At 40.3% G+C, this 14,406-nt stretch overlaps 1 protein-coding gene across 2 annotated transcripts in view; it reads left to right on the top strand.

Annotated features, from left to right (window-relative positions):
* LOC116904523 (solute carrier organic anion transporter family member 1A6) overlaps positions 1-14,406 on the top strand; it is a 41,942-nt gene that overhangs the window by 26,066 nt on the left and 1,470 nt on the right. Inside the window, exons 12-14 of one of the 2 annotated variants that reach the window (XM_032907313.1) lie at positions 2,968-3,032; positions 4,112-4,229; positions 7,061-7,714. In XM_032907313.1, the coding sequence (XP_032763204.1) occupies positions 2,968-3,032; positions 4,112-4,229; positions 7,061-7,280 (403 nt within the window). In that variant the 3' untranslated portion in view covers positions 7,281-7,714. Of the gene's footprint in view, positions 1-2,967; positions 3,033-4,111; positions 4,230-7,060; positions 7,715-14,406 lie in introns of those variants that run through there. The other variant, XM_032907314.1, reaches the window with a different exon arrangement.

The raw sequence follows: 14,406 nt of genomic DNA, 5'->3' as shown, positions 1-14,406 counted from the left end.
AGAACAAAATGTTGGGAAATCTGTCCTCTCCTTTCACCTTCTGTTTGAGGCAGGGTCTCTCTTGGTATTTCTTCTCTCGTGCTGCCTGTGTACACCAGCATACCTGGCCTTTGGTTGTAAGAACTTCTGTTTCCTTATTTCACTGTGGTGATGTAGGAATTATAGATGAATGCCACCTTTTAATTTTAATATTTTATATATGTTCCTAGGTCCTGGGGACTGAATTCAGGTCATCAAGCCTTTTACAACCTGAGACATGCCACTGATGTCACTTAGATTTTGTTTTGTCATTTATTAAGGTTTCATTCCCCCCCCCCAAGAAAGTCCCTTTGAATTGGTTCCTAGAACATCAAAGCTCTAAGATACTTTTATCAAGACTTTTATACTAAGCGTTGCTGAATTTGACAATAAGTTACTCTTTGGTGGAGTTCTCCTTCCTGTCCTTTTCTATTTCTGTCCCTTACATAGTAATCGCAAATGAAAGACATCTTGTTTTTGAAGGTGAGTGTTGGAATGGGTTGCATAGCACTCATTTCCTATGGCTCAGCTAACTGACTGGCAGAATGGGAAACTGCCTAAAAGGGTCCAGGTCTCCTGAGCCCAACCTGTCTGTAGCAAAATACAGGAATGAAAGAATAGATTCTCTCTAACCAGGAAGTACATTCCTGCAGTAACATATATTCTTAAACAAGGAGGGCTGTGGATGCGATAATATATTCTCAGCTCTTAAACATAAAATGAGGTAGCTGCAGAGCCAAACTGTGAAGTTTCAAACTTTATTTTCTTAGCAGGCGTCCTTTCCAGTCTAGCAAACCTCACATCCACCAACAATGGGAAAGCAGTTCAAGCTGCCTTTTCCTGTCACTGGAATTCAGAAACAAGTCGAGTTCACCATGATGTGTAATTCACTTATGTGTGGTACATTGTATCCTTATAGACTGGACCACATTTATCACTTCTCCCTTTCCCCTGCTTTTCCGATCCCTTGCCCACATTCCCTCTGCACCCCATTCTCCTCCTTTACCAAATCTATTTCTCCTTTCCTTCTCCATAGCTTCTGCTTCCTTCCCTCTCCTCATGCCTCTCTCCACACCTCCCCTTCCCTCCCCTCCTCTCCCGTCTCCTCTTCTCCCCTCTCCTCTCCTCTCCTCTCCTCTCCTCCTGTCCCCTTTTCCCTCCCCTCTCCACTCTTGCCCACCCCTCTCCTCTCCTCCTTCCCAGTCTCCTCTTCCCTTCTCTCCTCTCTCTCCCTCTCTCCTCCTCTCTCCTATCTGCTCACCCTTTCATTCCCTCCCCTTTATTTGTTCTTTCCCCTCCTTCTACCCCTCATATACTCTTGCTGGAATAGGCTACATATATGTCCTTATTTATTTATTTTCCATTGTAAGGTGTTACATTTTATATTCACCCAATGGGAATGTGGTATATACGCCTTGTCTCATCTCATCAGTACATGGACAGGAAAATGCACCAAGTGTTGCTAGTTCTTAAGAGTCATTCATGCAAGTGAGGGACATTTGTCTGTGACATCTGTCACTCCGATCACATGCCAGGCAGATTGAGGTGATGTGGCTACTCCAGATGCCTCAGCTCCAAACCTGCCTGCTTTTGTTGACAAGGATGACTTCTCCTTATTGAGGAGAATGTTCAGAGGGGAAGAGCGTAGGAGCAGCTGAACTCTCGTGTTCGAATCTTCAAACATGCTCTGGTGACTCTCATGTTTGTTCCACGACTGTCCTCACTTCCACTCGCCACTCAGTGCCTCAATTATTCTACTTTCTAACGTTGACTCTTCAATTGGGTGTGAAAACATCACTAACTGATGTTTTAATGTATTATTATTTAAAGTATTTACTGTGCATGTGCATGTGTGCTCATGTGTAGGTGTGTGTGCATGTATGTGTGCACATGTGTGTGTATGGATGTTTGTGCGCATTTGCAAGCTATGACACGCCTATTGAGGTGACAACACATCTCCTAGGAATTGGTTCGTTTTGCACTACTTGGGTTTTTAGGTACTGAACTCAATTTGTCAAATTTGGTGGCAAGGACCTTTACCTACTGAGCCATCCTGTAGCCCCTAATGTGTGATTTCATGATGTAATGAGGGTAAAGTGTATTCAAATTATTTTTTCTCACATTTCTATGATCTTTTCTGCTGAATTTGATGTTTGCAATGTAAATGAGAGAAAACACATTAGTACGGTTTGGAGGCTTTCTTTATTCTTTTAGGCTGGGGATTTTCTTAAAGTCTTTCATGGAATCACCTCCAGTACAAAATCTCAACAGTTATACATATTATGATTTCCTTGTCTAAGGATGTATTTGGTGTGAAAAGGGCACGTTAAAAAGGGCTTCCATATTCCTAGTTTATCAGAATATTTTTCAGTTTTTAACCTTTACAGTTTTCACTTTGAGTGTAGTTTTCAAAGCTATCTCAGGTCTACTTTCACAGGCAGCATAGGAAAGACAAATGTTTGAAAATTTTAAATCCATATAACAAAGTAGTTTCCTCAGGTCATTGCATGCTCAGTGGATTCTTTCTCTGTTTATTGTGGGACTGCATTTACCATCCTTTGAGTTTTTATATGACATGTGTTAGATTATTTTTATCAATATGAGAAAATGCCTGGCAAACAACTTAAGGGAAGAAATTTGTATACAGTTTGTGGTTTCATAGTTTTGCGTCCATTATAGTGGGGCGGCATAGTAGTTGCCATAGTCACCAGGAAATCCTGCATCTAAGTGCTCAGCCCCGCTTTAGATGTGGGGAGGTCAGAGACCAGCTTTCAGAAGTCCTTACTCTCCTTCTGTGTGGACTTTACAAAGGTAGAGCTAAATCATTCTCACTTCAGGATGGGAAGACAAACCATAAGAATCATGAGCTGCCACTGTTATTGGAAGAATGCTAGCGCAGATATAGATGTACACAATGAACTTTTATTTATCTATGTGTGCATTTTTCAGGTGTATGAAGTCTGAAGAGAAGTCACTTGGAATTGGACTACAGGCATTTTGCATGAGAATATTGGGTATGAAGAAATTCCCAACTTGTCAGATCGATATTAAGTCCTTAGTTAGCTAATTAATTTCCCCTGAATAAGAAGATACAACTCTCTTGTCAACACAAAATGCAACTAGTACCTTAAAAGGGAATAAGAGTTTATTCTAGAATCAACCACGAGTGACCATGATATGGTCATCCAAATATGTTCCAGCAGGAAGACAGTTTTATGTTGTTTATACTTAGAGAAAAAAGGAATCCATGAACAAGGTACTTCTCAAACATATATATCTGTGGGAACATCAGGTAGGTTGATGACAGCAAAGCAGGTAATTCTCTGCTCTAGGCTCAGATGTTATCTGATGGCATTCTTAGTGTTTGGGTGGGTGGAAGGTAGTGACCTCCTAAGCTGGTACATCCCAAAAGCTTCCTGGGATAATCAAGCAGATATATAATCTGAGACAGGGGTGGGGCAAGGAATGGTCAGTAAGGAGGGAAAGATAGCTTGTTCCTGGATCTGCAAAATCCCAACTGTTCATATCCAGGAAGTTCTTATGACCTTGCAGCAAATTTAACATAGGTGTTCTCTGCCCACTTTACACTGAACTGCAGTTTACAAGCTTCTGTATGTGAAACTAGCTACTTGTAATTTGTCTGAGGATGAAGTAATGGCAGAGGTGAAAACTGTTTTCTTTCTTCTTTAAAGACCTTAACTGAACTTGATCTTACCTTTCATAATTTAGAATATTCAAGAATAAAGTGAGAAGGAAATGGTTTTGCTAGTTGGGTGTGCAGAAAACCAATAGAAAACATTTTGGAAAATACATGAGGCTTACAATTATGAACTCCACGAATTGTTTCTTAGCATTTTATATATGTCATTTGTTGTGATCCAAAAATTTGCATTAACTTACAACTCCTAAAATAAGTTTAGAACATGTGATTCATAATTTGTTATATATTTTCTTTTTTTTTATACAGTAGAATTGAACTACTTTTCCAGATAACATATCTGTGTTTTTTCTTTATTCCTGTCAGTGAGGTTTTTCTTTGGTTATATTTTGTTTTGGATTTGTTATGTTCTGCCATTTTCTGTATTCACTGCAGCTGGCATTCCGGCACCCATTTACTTTGGAGCTTTGATAGACAGAACCTGTTTACATTGGGGAACTCAGAAATGTGGTGAGCCCGGGGCATGCAGGACATATGAAATAAATAGCTTCAGGTAAAGATAACTTTTTGAGACCAACTTTTGTCATATAAAATTTCCCTACTCATATCTAATTTTGAGTAATAAGGTTACATATGGCTTCATTTTCAAAGCACACATAGATGGTATAACATTCTTATTTATATATTTTAATATTTGCCAATTATTTCTAAAGTACTTGGTATATATGCCTGAGTGGGTTTCCCAAGAACCCTTCAAAAGCTTTAGAAATACCTCAGAAAGGGATCAGGCCCTGGATTACCAGGAGGAGTTCCATATTGAGCTTAGCTAGTATGACAAAATTCTAGATCTAAACAAGACAGCCAAATCCAGATACCTAGGATAGCGGTGCTGTCTGTTGGAACACAGTCTTTCAGTTCCTACCACCCCATATCTATGGACAGAGAGGGACGTCCTTCTGCAGGGGTTGGGGTGACAGAGTCCCAGAACATTTAGGCAGCATGTATTCTGGCGTCCTAGCTCCTAGAAAGTTGCATGTTGTGGCCTGACTTGATGAGAACCCTGTTGTTGTAAAAATATAAAAATAAAATGGTATAGTTGTCTTTTATCCCATTAGGTCTGCACCGCAGTGCCCCAAGATATCTGCTAGATATCTTGGTGGAATCACATCCCAACTCTGCAGCAGCCCATTGTCTCCTGCTGCTGCATACTTTCTTACACTCAAACCATCACATAAAGGAACACACAACACAGTAATCTTAGATCCAATTGATAAGATATAATTGCCCACTTAAACATACAAAGCCCGGTACCATCCATCCCTTGAGAACATTAATAACAACCTGTAAATACACAGAGCAGAATCTTAACATCATCTGCCATGACTTCTCCCCCTCAACTGTCTCTCCCCTTCTCCCTAGTTCCTCCTCTTCAGGCTCGATTTTCAAAGAAGCCCACAGAGAAACTGATTTTGGAGATAACATTCTCAGTCTGGTGTACCAATCATACTCAACAACTCTGTCAGCGTATATATGTGTGCGAAACTTCCAGTTGCCTTGACATCCCCAGAATGGTCGACCATATCCCAAAATTGTGAGCAAATCAACCATTCTTCCTTAAATTGGTTTTGACAAAATCTTTTATAATAATGTCAGGAAAATAAACTATTAGTTAATATAGTATCTATTTGGAAAAATTATTATCTTTCTAGACTGTTACATCTCCCAAAATTTTAAGAATCCATACTTTCTGTAAATTGGTTTTGAGCAAGAATCTTTTATATAATGTATAAATAAATATATAATATAGTATCTATTTGGAAAAATTATTATCTTTCTAGACTGTTACATCTGAAGTTTTAAGAATCTATACTTTCTGTAGAAGTAACTACAATCATTATATATATATAATGATTTTTAAAATCTGGGATTAAAATGTGAATCACCAAGACCATGCTCCATTTTCTCTATTTGAATGTAGTTCAGGATTTTAGGACTAAGGAATGGAACAGCCAACCCTGGGCTGGGTCTTCCTACCTCTGTTGATCTAGTCAAAACAATAATGTCCCACCAACATGGTCCCAGGACCAATATAATCCACACACACCTTCACTGAAACTACCCTCCCAGAAGATTGCACATAGCTTGAGGCTGACAACACTAACCATTACACCAGATTTTACTATAAATATATTGAGAACAGAAAGGAATACTTTTATAGTTATTTAGAAATGTGAATATGTCAAAAGTACACATTTTCTAAACCCATTAAATCCAGAAACCTTAAGGAATATTTTATTAAATATCCAAAGATCAGATGCTTTAATAGTATGCAAGTTATTTTTAAAAATTGGAAAAGGGGAGATTACTTAACTAACTCCAGGAAGCTTGTATAGTTCTCATACATAAACTGGGCTGTCTTCTCAAATGAAAAGAATTAGTGGGCAAAGAGATGGGTCAGAGGATAAGAACACGTATTGATCTCCCAGAGGACATGAGTTCAATTCTTATAACCCCCATTGGGAAGCTCACAACTTCCTCTTATTCCAACTCCCAGGTGGAAGTAACTTCCATGACTCATGAACACAGACTTACAGAGAGACCACATCTGTATATATAATTAAAATAATGAAATAATTATCTGACAAATTAATTATTTTACATGCAAAAGTATATATGAAAACTAACAAATTGAATCTGCTAATACATAGAAATGACCAATAGGACTTATTTTAGACATACAAAGATTTTAGTATCACAGAAATCTATTGCTGTAGCAGTGTACGCAGGCTGAGAAGAGACAACGTGAAAAGTGACTTTATGATGCTTTCTATATGTGTGGTCAAAATTTGAGCAAACCAAACAGAGAGGCGTTTCTTTAACCTTATTTAAAAATTTTCGGCTCAGTGTTTCAGAAAGCAGGTTACCATGGCAGTGTAGGAAGGCATGGTGGCAGTGTCCATGGTAATGGCAGATGAGGCATGGTGGCTAAGTTTGAGGAAGCTGATCATGTTGAACATTCTTTCAGAAAGCACTTAGTGCTCGAAGCCCAGTCGATGGTGCCCACATTCATGGATGGAATTCAGTGTTAGCTAAACCTTTCTCAAGGCACCTCATAGATACACCTAGAGATGTATTCGTACCATGATCCTATTATCATCAGGCTGATAATAGAAATGAACCATCACCAACATGAAGAAGGCATGTCTAAAGTTTCATGGTGGTTTTTTTTTTGACATTTTAACACACAAAATAGATTATAATCAATGCATGGACATAATTATCACTGGACACTTTTCTTGGAAAAATAAATGATCTGTAAGAATATAAAAATTTAGCTTTCACTTAACACATTGAGATTTAATACAGGTTAGTTGTTTTCAATAGGAACATTTACCTTGGATTGCCTGCAGCTCTAAGAGGATCAAGCTATCTGCCTGCCTTCTTCATTCTAAGACTTATGAGGAAATTCCAGTTCCCTGGGGACATCGACTCTCCAGTAACTGATCATGTAGAGATGATGCTCACAGAGAAGGAAAGCAAGTGCACAGATGTGCACAGAAGTCCTCAGGTTGAGAATGATGGAGAACTGAAAACGAAGCTGTAATGAGTTTTCTACTGCCCTGTGCAAGGCCATGGACAGAATGCACACTTCCTTTCCTCGGAATCCTGAGAGATACAATAGGAACCTTATCTTTAAGAACCTCAACGATTATTTTTCTCACTATAAAAATAATTGCTGATATCATTTTCAGAACTTCAGGGTGATATTTAAGATTTCCCTGGGGAAGACTTTTATGGTGACCCCCACACTACACTTTAAAGCTTCCTTCATTTTCACACAACATTTTCTCTTAACTCAATCAAGGGAAGTATGTGTTTCCCACACATCTTCAAATGAGTTTAAAACTTTCCTATTCCAGAAACACTATTTAATTTCACTGAATTTAAATTTCCATACTGGGGGTAATTAGAACTGAAAATATGCCTCCTGGTTGTGTCATACTGAAATAAATTGTTCAAATTCATTCTTTCTATGTGAAAGGTGTCTGCATGTGTCTTTAACTATTTAGGAGTTGTTAACTTTCTTTTTTTCATTCTAGACTTTTGATGCTTTGGAGAATAGACTCTCATTAATGTGTGATCTCTTGTTTTCAATTCCTTCTTTCACTATTCATGTCACGTATTTGATCATTTTGTTTAGAACACAGACAAATTTAAACATGTTATTAAAACTTATATGGAAAAATGGCTTTTTTTCCTAGCAGTTCGAACCTGGTCATGAAACTCTTTCTTAAAAGCAAGTATTTGAGACAGTCAGTTCTTTCAAAGGTGCTTTGAAGAGATGAGCTGTACTGCAGTGGTACAATATGTTGTAGAAAATATTTAATCTCAAACAGGGGAAAGTTTCTACCCCACCTTTGGTTATTCAGTTCCCAGATAAAAGACATACAGCTTTTATGTTTATAATAAGCCTTTAATGCAGGGCAGATATCTACCCTCTCAGCTATTATGTCTACTTCCTTATCAATAACCCCAAGTTATAGCTTGCTATGTTCCATCTGGGGATCTCTGAACTCCAACTGACCAACCCCTGTGGTCATATTTTCATGATTCACTTACCCCATGGCATCTCTTCTCTCCCCTTCCCTACCCTCAGGCCAGGAATCCAAACTGCCTATCTTCAGTCCAACTATAGGCTGTAGGCATCTTTACTCACCAATCAGGGTTAACTTGAGGGGCAAGTTTGCATAGCATCACTTGTGTGTGTGTGCAGAGTCTTTCATTCCTAGAAGCAGCCAAGCCTTGGGGGCCAGTGTTTAGCATTATAATGCTATGACCAAACCTCAACAGCAGTGCTAGCCTAATACATGAGATGACTCAGGTTAAACAATAATATGCTGACAAAACGAAGTAAAATAAATGTATGGTGGTTGAAGTATGAGGTTAATTCTCATATTCAGGGGGTGTCTTTGGCCTCTGTTCATTTTGTTCATATGTCCTAAAAGCACATGGCTATTGACTTTTAAAATCATCTTAGAGTAAAACCTTTGAATAAGAACCAGCTAGATGACTCAGTAGAAATGGTGTTTGCCAGCAAGTCTGAGAAGGTGGATTTAATCCCTGGGACCAACATGGTGGAAGAAAAGAAGCAACTTTTGAAAGTTGTCCTTTGCCCTCTACTGAGGTACAGTGGTATACATGCCCCACTCCTAAGCAAGCAAGCAAACAAACAAATACACATAAGTTAAACACAAGAAAAATTTAAGGTCTGACTTTTGCTATAAAATTGGGATTAACAAAATTCAAGGTAAACATTAAAAACAAAATCAAGTTGTGGTGGTTTGAATGAGAAATGTCTCAGACATTTAAGACAATAAGACATCTGATGTACTGTTGGCAATGCTGCTTGGGGAAGATTAGGGGGTGCATCTTTCTTGAAGGAAGTGTTTCCCTGGGCTGGCTTTGGAGTTAAAAGCCTCACTCTTATTCCATTTCATTCTCTGCCTTGTGTTTTGGTTGAGGATGTGAAAGCTCAGAAGCCTGCTCACCATGCCTGCTGTCTGCTGTCATGACTCCTTCCCATGAAGGACTCAATCCCTCTGGAGTCATAAGTCCGGCCAAACCCTTCTATAGTTTGCTTTGTGGTGTTTTATCGCAGCAGTGAATAGGAATAGATATAGAAGTCATTTATTTTGTGACTGATAAAGAATATAGAAAATTTTAGGAACCAAGAGGCTTTCTGTCTTGGTTGCCAAGTGGGGACATGGTGATGTCTGAGGGCTGTACAAAGCTGGTTCTACCCCTCATCTGGGCATAATGGGAGAGCTGGCCCAGAAGCATGACATCAGGAGAGCTGATCCACCTGCAGCCACCTGCAGTATTTGGGACAGCAGGCCCCTCATACTACAGGAGTTGTAGGTGAACAAGGCCAGGGGATAAGAGCATGGAAGAACTGATCCTGCCACTCTTCTCCGGGATAGTGGCATGGATGAGGAAGAGATACCTCCTCCCTTTCACTCCTCACCACCTGCACCAGGGGCAGACTTGACCCTGGGGTCATGAGAGCAGAAGAGATGCCCCTATCCCTCACTAGGGACAACATTCTGGAGAGCAAATTATGTACCTCATCTAGCAGCATAGTAGAGCTATGGGTGGGGAAGGCACAACTGGTCCCTAGGTGTGGCCTAGGAAGAGCTGGTTCTGCCTCTTGTCTGCCATGAAATGACATGCATAAGGGAGAGATGCCTACCGCTTCACCCCTTGACACTTATAGCAGGAAGAAGAGATCATCAGAGTGGGACAATTGGCCACGTCCCTCACTGGTTGAAATACTCAACAGAGAAGGCCCTGCACACATTCCCTAGTGGCACGGTAGAGCTGGTTCTCACTTCAAGGATTGTAGGTGAGTGGCTCACAAGGATGTGTGAGTGAGGCAGTGGCCTGACCAGTTCAGATCCCTCTCAGGCCCAGGAGGTGTTGAATTAGCCCACCCCAACATCTACACATCAATGAATGGCTCAAGTACAGGAAGAGGACAGTTCTACAGGCCAAAACTACAGGACCTCCATGACGCAGGACAACAAGAAGGTATCTGAGGAGTCCCAGTCAAGTTCCAGTATTGGTGGAGTAGCAGAAGGCAGATGCCTGCTATCAGACAAACTAGCCATTGTCATGAGCACTAGCAACTGAAGTAGAGATAAAAGGGGGCACTGTGGGATCATACACTACAGCTCACACCATGAGATATTCTTTATTTTTCCCTCTGTTTTGAGAGAGGTTGCAGGGGTGAGGGAGGGTACAAGAGGATGAGAAGATGAGAGGAATTGGGGTGCATGGTGTGAAAAATCACACACACACACACAGATAAAAGTTTAAAAAAATGTAATATCCTTAGAGATGGAGCAGATGAAGGAAGGAAAGGTGGAGGGTGGAGGTCTATATGCTATGGTTAATTATGCATGGTAAATTGATAATATCTATAGGCTAGAGCAGAGTAAAGGCAGGTACAATCTCAACAGCTCTTTGAGAGAGCTAGAATGTTCTTCGGAGGTTTAAGCTGACAGCGTTCTGTTACTTGAACTGAAGTCAACCCACTTCTAAGAAGGGAAGATTTATTTTGCTCATGCTTCCAGATGTCTCAGGACATGATGACTCAGCCCTGCTGCTTTGACCCTGTGTCTATTCAGCACATTGGTGAAGATGCTGGTGTCACACCGTCGGGTGTGGTGGTTTGCGTAAGCTTGGCCTCAGTAGACTCATATGTTTGAATGCTTGACCCATAGAAAATGGTGGTATTAGGAGACACCATGTTGTTAGAGTAGGTGTGGCCTTTTTGGAGGAAAGTGTGTTACTAGAGGTGGTTGGGAGTGAGTTCTTCTAAGTTTAAGGAATACCCAGTGTGACAGTGTCCTCCTGCCTACCTTCAGATCAAGATGTTGAACTCTTGGCTCCTACTGTATCATTTCAGTCTGCACAGTGCCATGCTTCTCACCATAAAGGTCTAAGTCAGCTCCAACTAAATGTTTGCCACTAGAAGAGTTGACTTGGTCATGGTGTCTCTTCACAACAATAAAACCCATGCTAAAACATCTGGGGAAAGAAAGACAAAGTGATGGAAAGGACCAGAGGCCTAGTATTTGTTACAAGGACTGACCACCATGGACTCAACTTCCAATTCTTGGCCCCTCCTCTTAATTTTTAGCCCTTTCCACCAGCTGTCAACAGTACCTTGCTGAAGACTAAGATTTTAAGACATGGGCTATTGGAAGAATAGTCCAGATCAAAACCAGTAGCAAACAGAAAGTGAACAACTTATCAGAAGGGCGTTCTGCAGCCATCTTTCATGTTGTTAGGATTGACTGAATTAGTCAGTATGCATTATAAAGAAAACATTTCATGGAGCTGGGAAGATAGCTTAGCAGTTAAGAGCATATGCTGCTCTTTGCAGGAACTGCACTTGGTTCCCTGAACCCATATCAAGATTCTTCCAGCCACCTGTGACTTCTGGGTGATCTGATGCTTCTGATCTCACAGATACATACCTATGCTCACATGCATATGCCCAGTGCCCAATGACATGCCCTTATTAATGAGGTACTCTTACTCTAAGAGCACAGGTCCTTTTTTGATACTTCTTAGTGGAGAAAGCAGTCAAAATTAGACAGTGAAGTGCTTGGGGATTTCGTCATGGTGGCCACTAGTTCTGGGAAGGTGGGTTATTCTGAGCTTTATTCTCATCAGGGCATGATCATGGCACAACAGACAGATGTGGAGGAGAGGATCAAGGGAAGAGGCAGAGAGACCTGAGAATAAAATACTTCTCCATTTAGAACTGTTACATGTCTAACATCAAGAAAATACATAATATTTTATCAGTTATTAAGCTACACTCCCAATGTAACTAACATTGCAAGAATCTAAAAACTCAGGTTGAAAACACAGAAACTTTAAAGAAATGCAAAAGAAATGAGAGAGAGGTAATAATTGTTCTTTTATTCCATAGCATGGAATTGAAATTAGTAAGTTAATATTTCATGGTATAGGTTTTTTTTAAACACAGTTGAAGTCATTATCATAGGAATAAAAGAGATGCTTGCAAGCTGGCCAAGTTGTTGTTTCTGGCTAGTTTGAGAGTCAGAAAAGAACAAAGGCCTAGGCACTGTCGTTCAATTTAGTTTTGTATGTGCTTTGGATTTTTCTCAGTACAAATAAAATATGATTAAATTTTTTCATCAAAACTATGTATAAAATTGAAGCAAGATTAAAAAAATAAGTAGTGCTTTTTTTATGTAAAAAACCAGTTCACTATTTGTTGATATGTAAATGTTTGCAAAAAGGAGGAGGAGGAGGTGGAGGAGGAGGACGAGGAAGGAGGATAAGGAGGAGGAGGGGAGGAGGAGGAAGCAGGAGGAGGAGGAGGAAAAGGAGGAAGGGGAGAATGGAGGGGAGAGGAAGGAGGAAGAGGAGAAGGAGGGAGGAGGAGGAGGAGGAGGAGGAGGGGAGGAGGAGGAGGAGGAGGAGAATCTGTCCTGTTAGTTGTGACACATTGGGCTGGTTTCTAGAATGGTAAATTTGGGTAGAAAGGTTTGAGTGGTCACTACTGTCTGAATAAGCACCTTCTTTTAGACTATGCATGAATTTAAGATCCAGTAGAAAGCATTCACAGTGTTTAATACATACAAAAACTTTGAAAAGTTTGCCACAGAGTGTGTACTATAGCAAATATGAAGGTAGCTGATCCATTTGCATGACTATACTTAGTCTTCAGCCTGAACTCTTGGTGGCCTTATTTTTTATTTATCAGATATGTAGAGATACCATTAATTAACAATCCATATTAAAAGTATGAAAAATTCTGTTACATACACTTCAGGTCCTCTTGCACACTGAGTTCATGGATAAACCTTTAATTTAAAAGTTTATGCTTAACCAGACAATTTAGGAAATTCCCTCTCTTAAAAAAGTAACTGGAGGTAAATGAGATGCCCTGGTGGTTAACATTACCTGCTGCTCTAGCAGAGGAGGCAAGTCTGGTTTCCAGAGCCCACGTTGGTGACTCACAACCAGCTGAATCTCCAGCCATAGGGCCATAGGGATCAAAATCCACACAGAGCCGGAAAAGAAGTAAAAATTAAAAGGCAACTGCTTTCCATGAGCAAAATTGCAGTCCCATGCCCCTACCTCAGAGTATGTGTGTGTGTGTGTGTGTGTGTGTGTGTGTGTGTGTGTGTGTGTGTGTGTGTTGGTGTCCTTTCTATCCAGAGTTTTATATTGTGGTTTTTATATCCACTTCTGTTGATTCTGGCCACAGCTGCAGTTGCAATTAGAACAAATTAAAAAACTCCACGTTTTTCAGAGACTGCATTAGTGAGTCTAAAATGAAAAAAACAGAGAAGAAGTTGTGAACAGGTCAGGAAAGCAGGATTGGTTGACCCTCTGTTATTCATGTATGGAATGTCCTCTGTATCTGGCCTCTGTGGCTGATGCACTTTATGCAAAGGTGAAGCTAGGATAACCTCTTTCAAAGGAAAGCCTCACACAAAGGACGGAGCCATTGAAGGAGATGGCAGCACCGTATTTGTCAGTCTGAAAGATGAAGGGGTTTGAAGGCAACTTGTAAAACTAAGACCATTTCAAAAGAAATAAGGACAACTTCACCGAAGCCCAGCTGATTCCAAACAACTCAGGCTGTGACTGACTGAGTACTTTGGCAACTGAACACTGTATTCATACGTGACAGGGTTAAAGGCCTCAGTAGAGGACGCTCTGCTGTAGCACTGGGGAATCTGTAGAGCTAGTCCAATGGTTCAGATTTACTTCTTCTGCCTTATGAATCAAACTGTGTCACCAGGTCATAGTTTACTTGCACATACATCAGATTCTGGTTATCTGTGGCTTGCTTAGCTGATTGTGTATGGGCAAAGATATGCCAAAGGATGTCCTAAAATGTTCTGTGTTTAAAATATGTCTCATAGCATCATGATAGGACATGTGGAAGTTGCAGAACTCGCCAAGATTGTGTCTTTGTGGACAACCTCTAATTAACCCCTCCTGAAAAGACTGATAATTCTTGGTCTTCAGTTGAAACCATGGAGAACTAAGGAGCATAAAAGAAGCCCATAAGCTTTTGCTAGCCTGACGACATACTGACCTTTGAGGGGGACTGTCCTGCATTATCGTCTACGGCCAGCAAGAACGCATACGCGAGACACCAGGATCCTTCTGCAGCA

The sequence above is a fragment of the Rattus rattus genome, chromosome 6 (genome assembly GCF_011064425.1).
Source record: "Rattus rattus isolate New Zealand chromosome 6, Rrattus_CSIRO_v1, whole genome shotgun sequence".
Lineage (NCBI taxonomy): Eukaryota > Metazoa > Chordata > Mammalia > Rodentia > Muridae > Rattus > Rattus rattus.
This window is presented reverse-complemented; position numbering and strand designations above follow the sequence as displayed.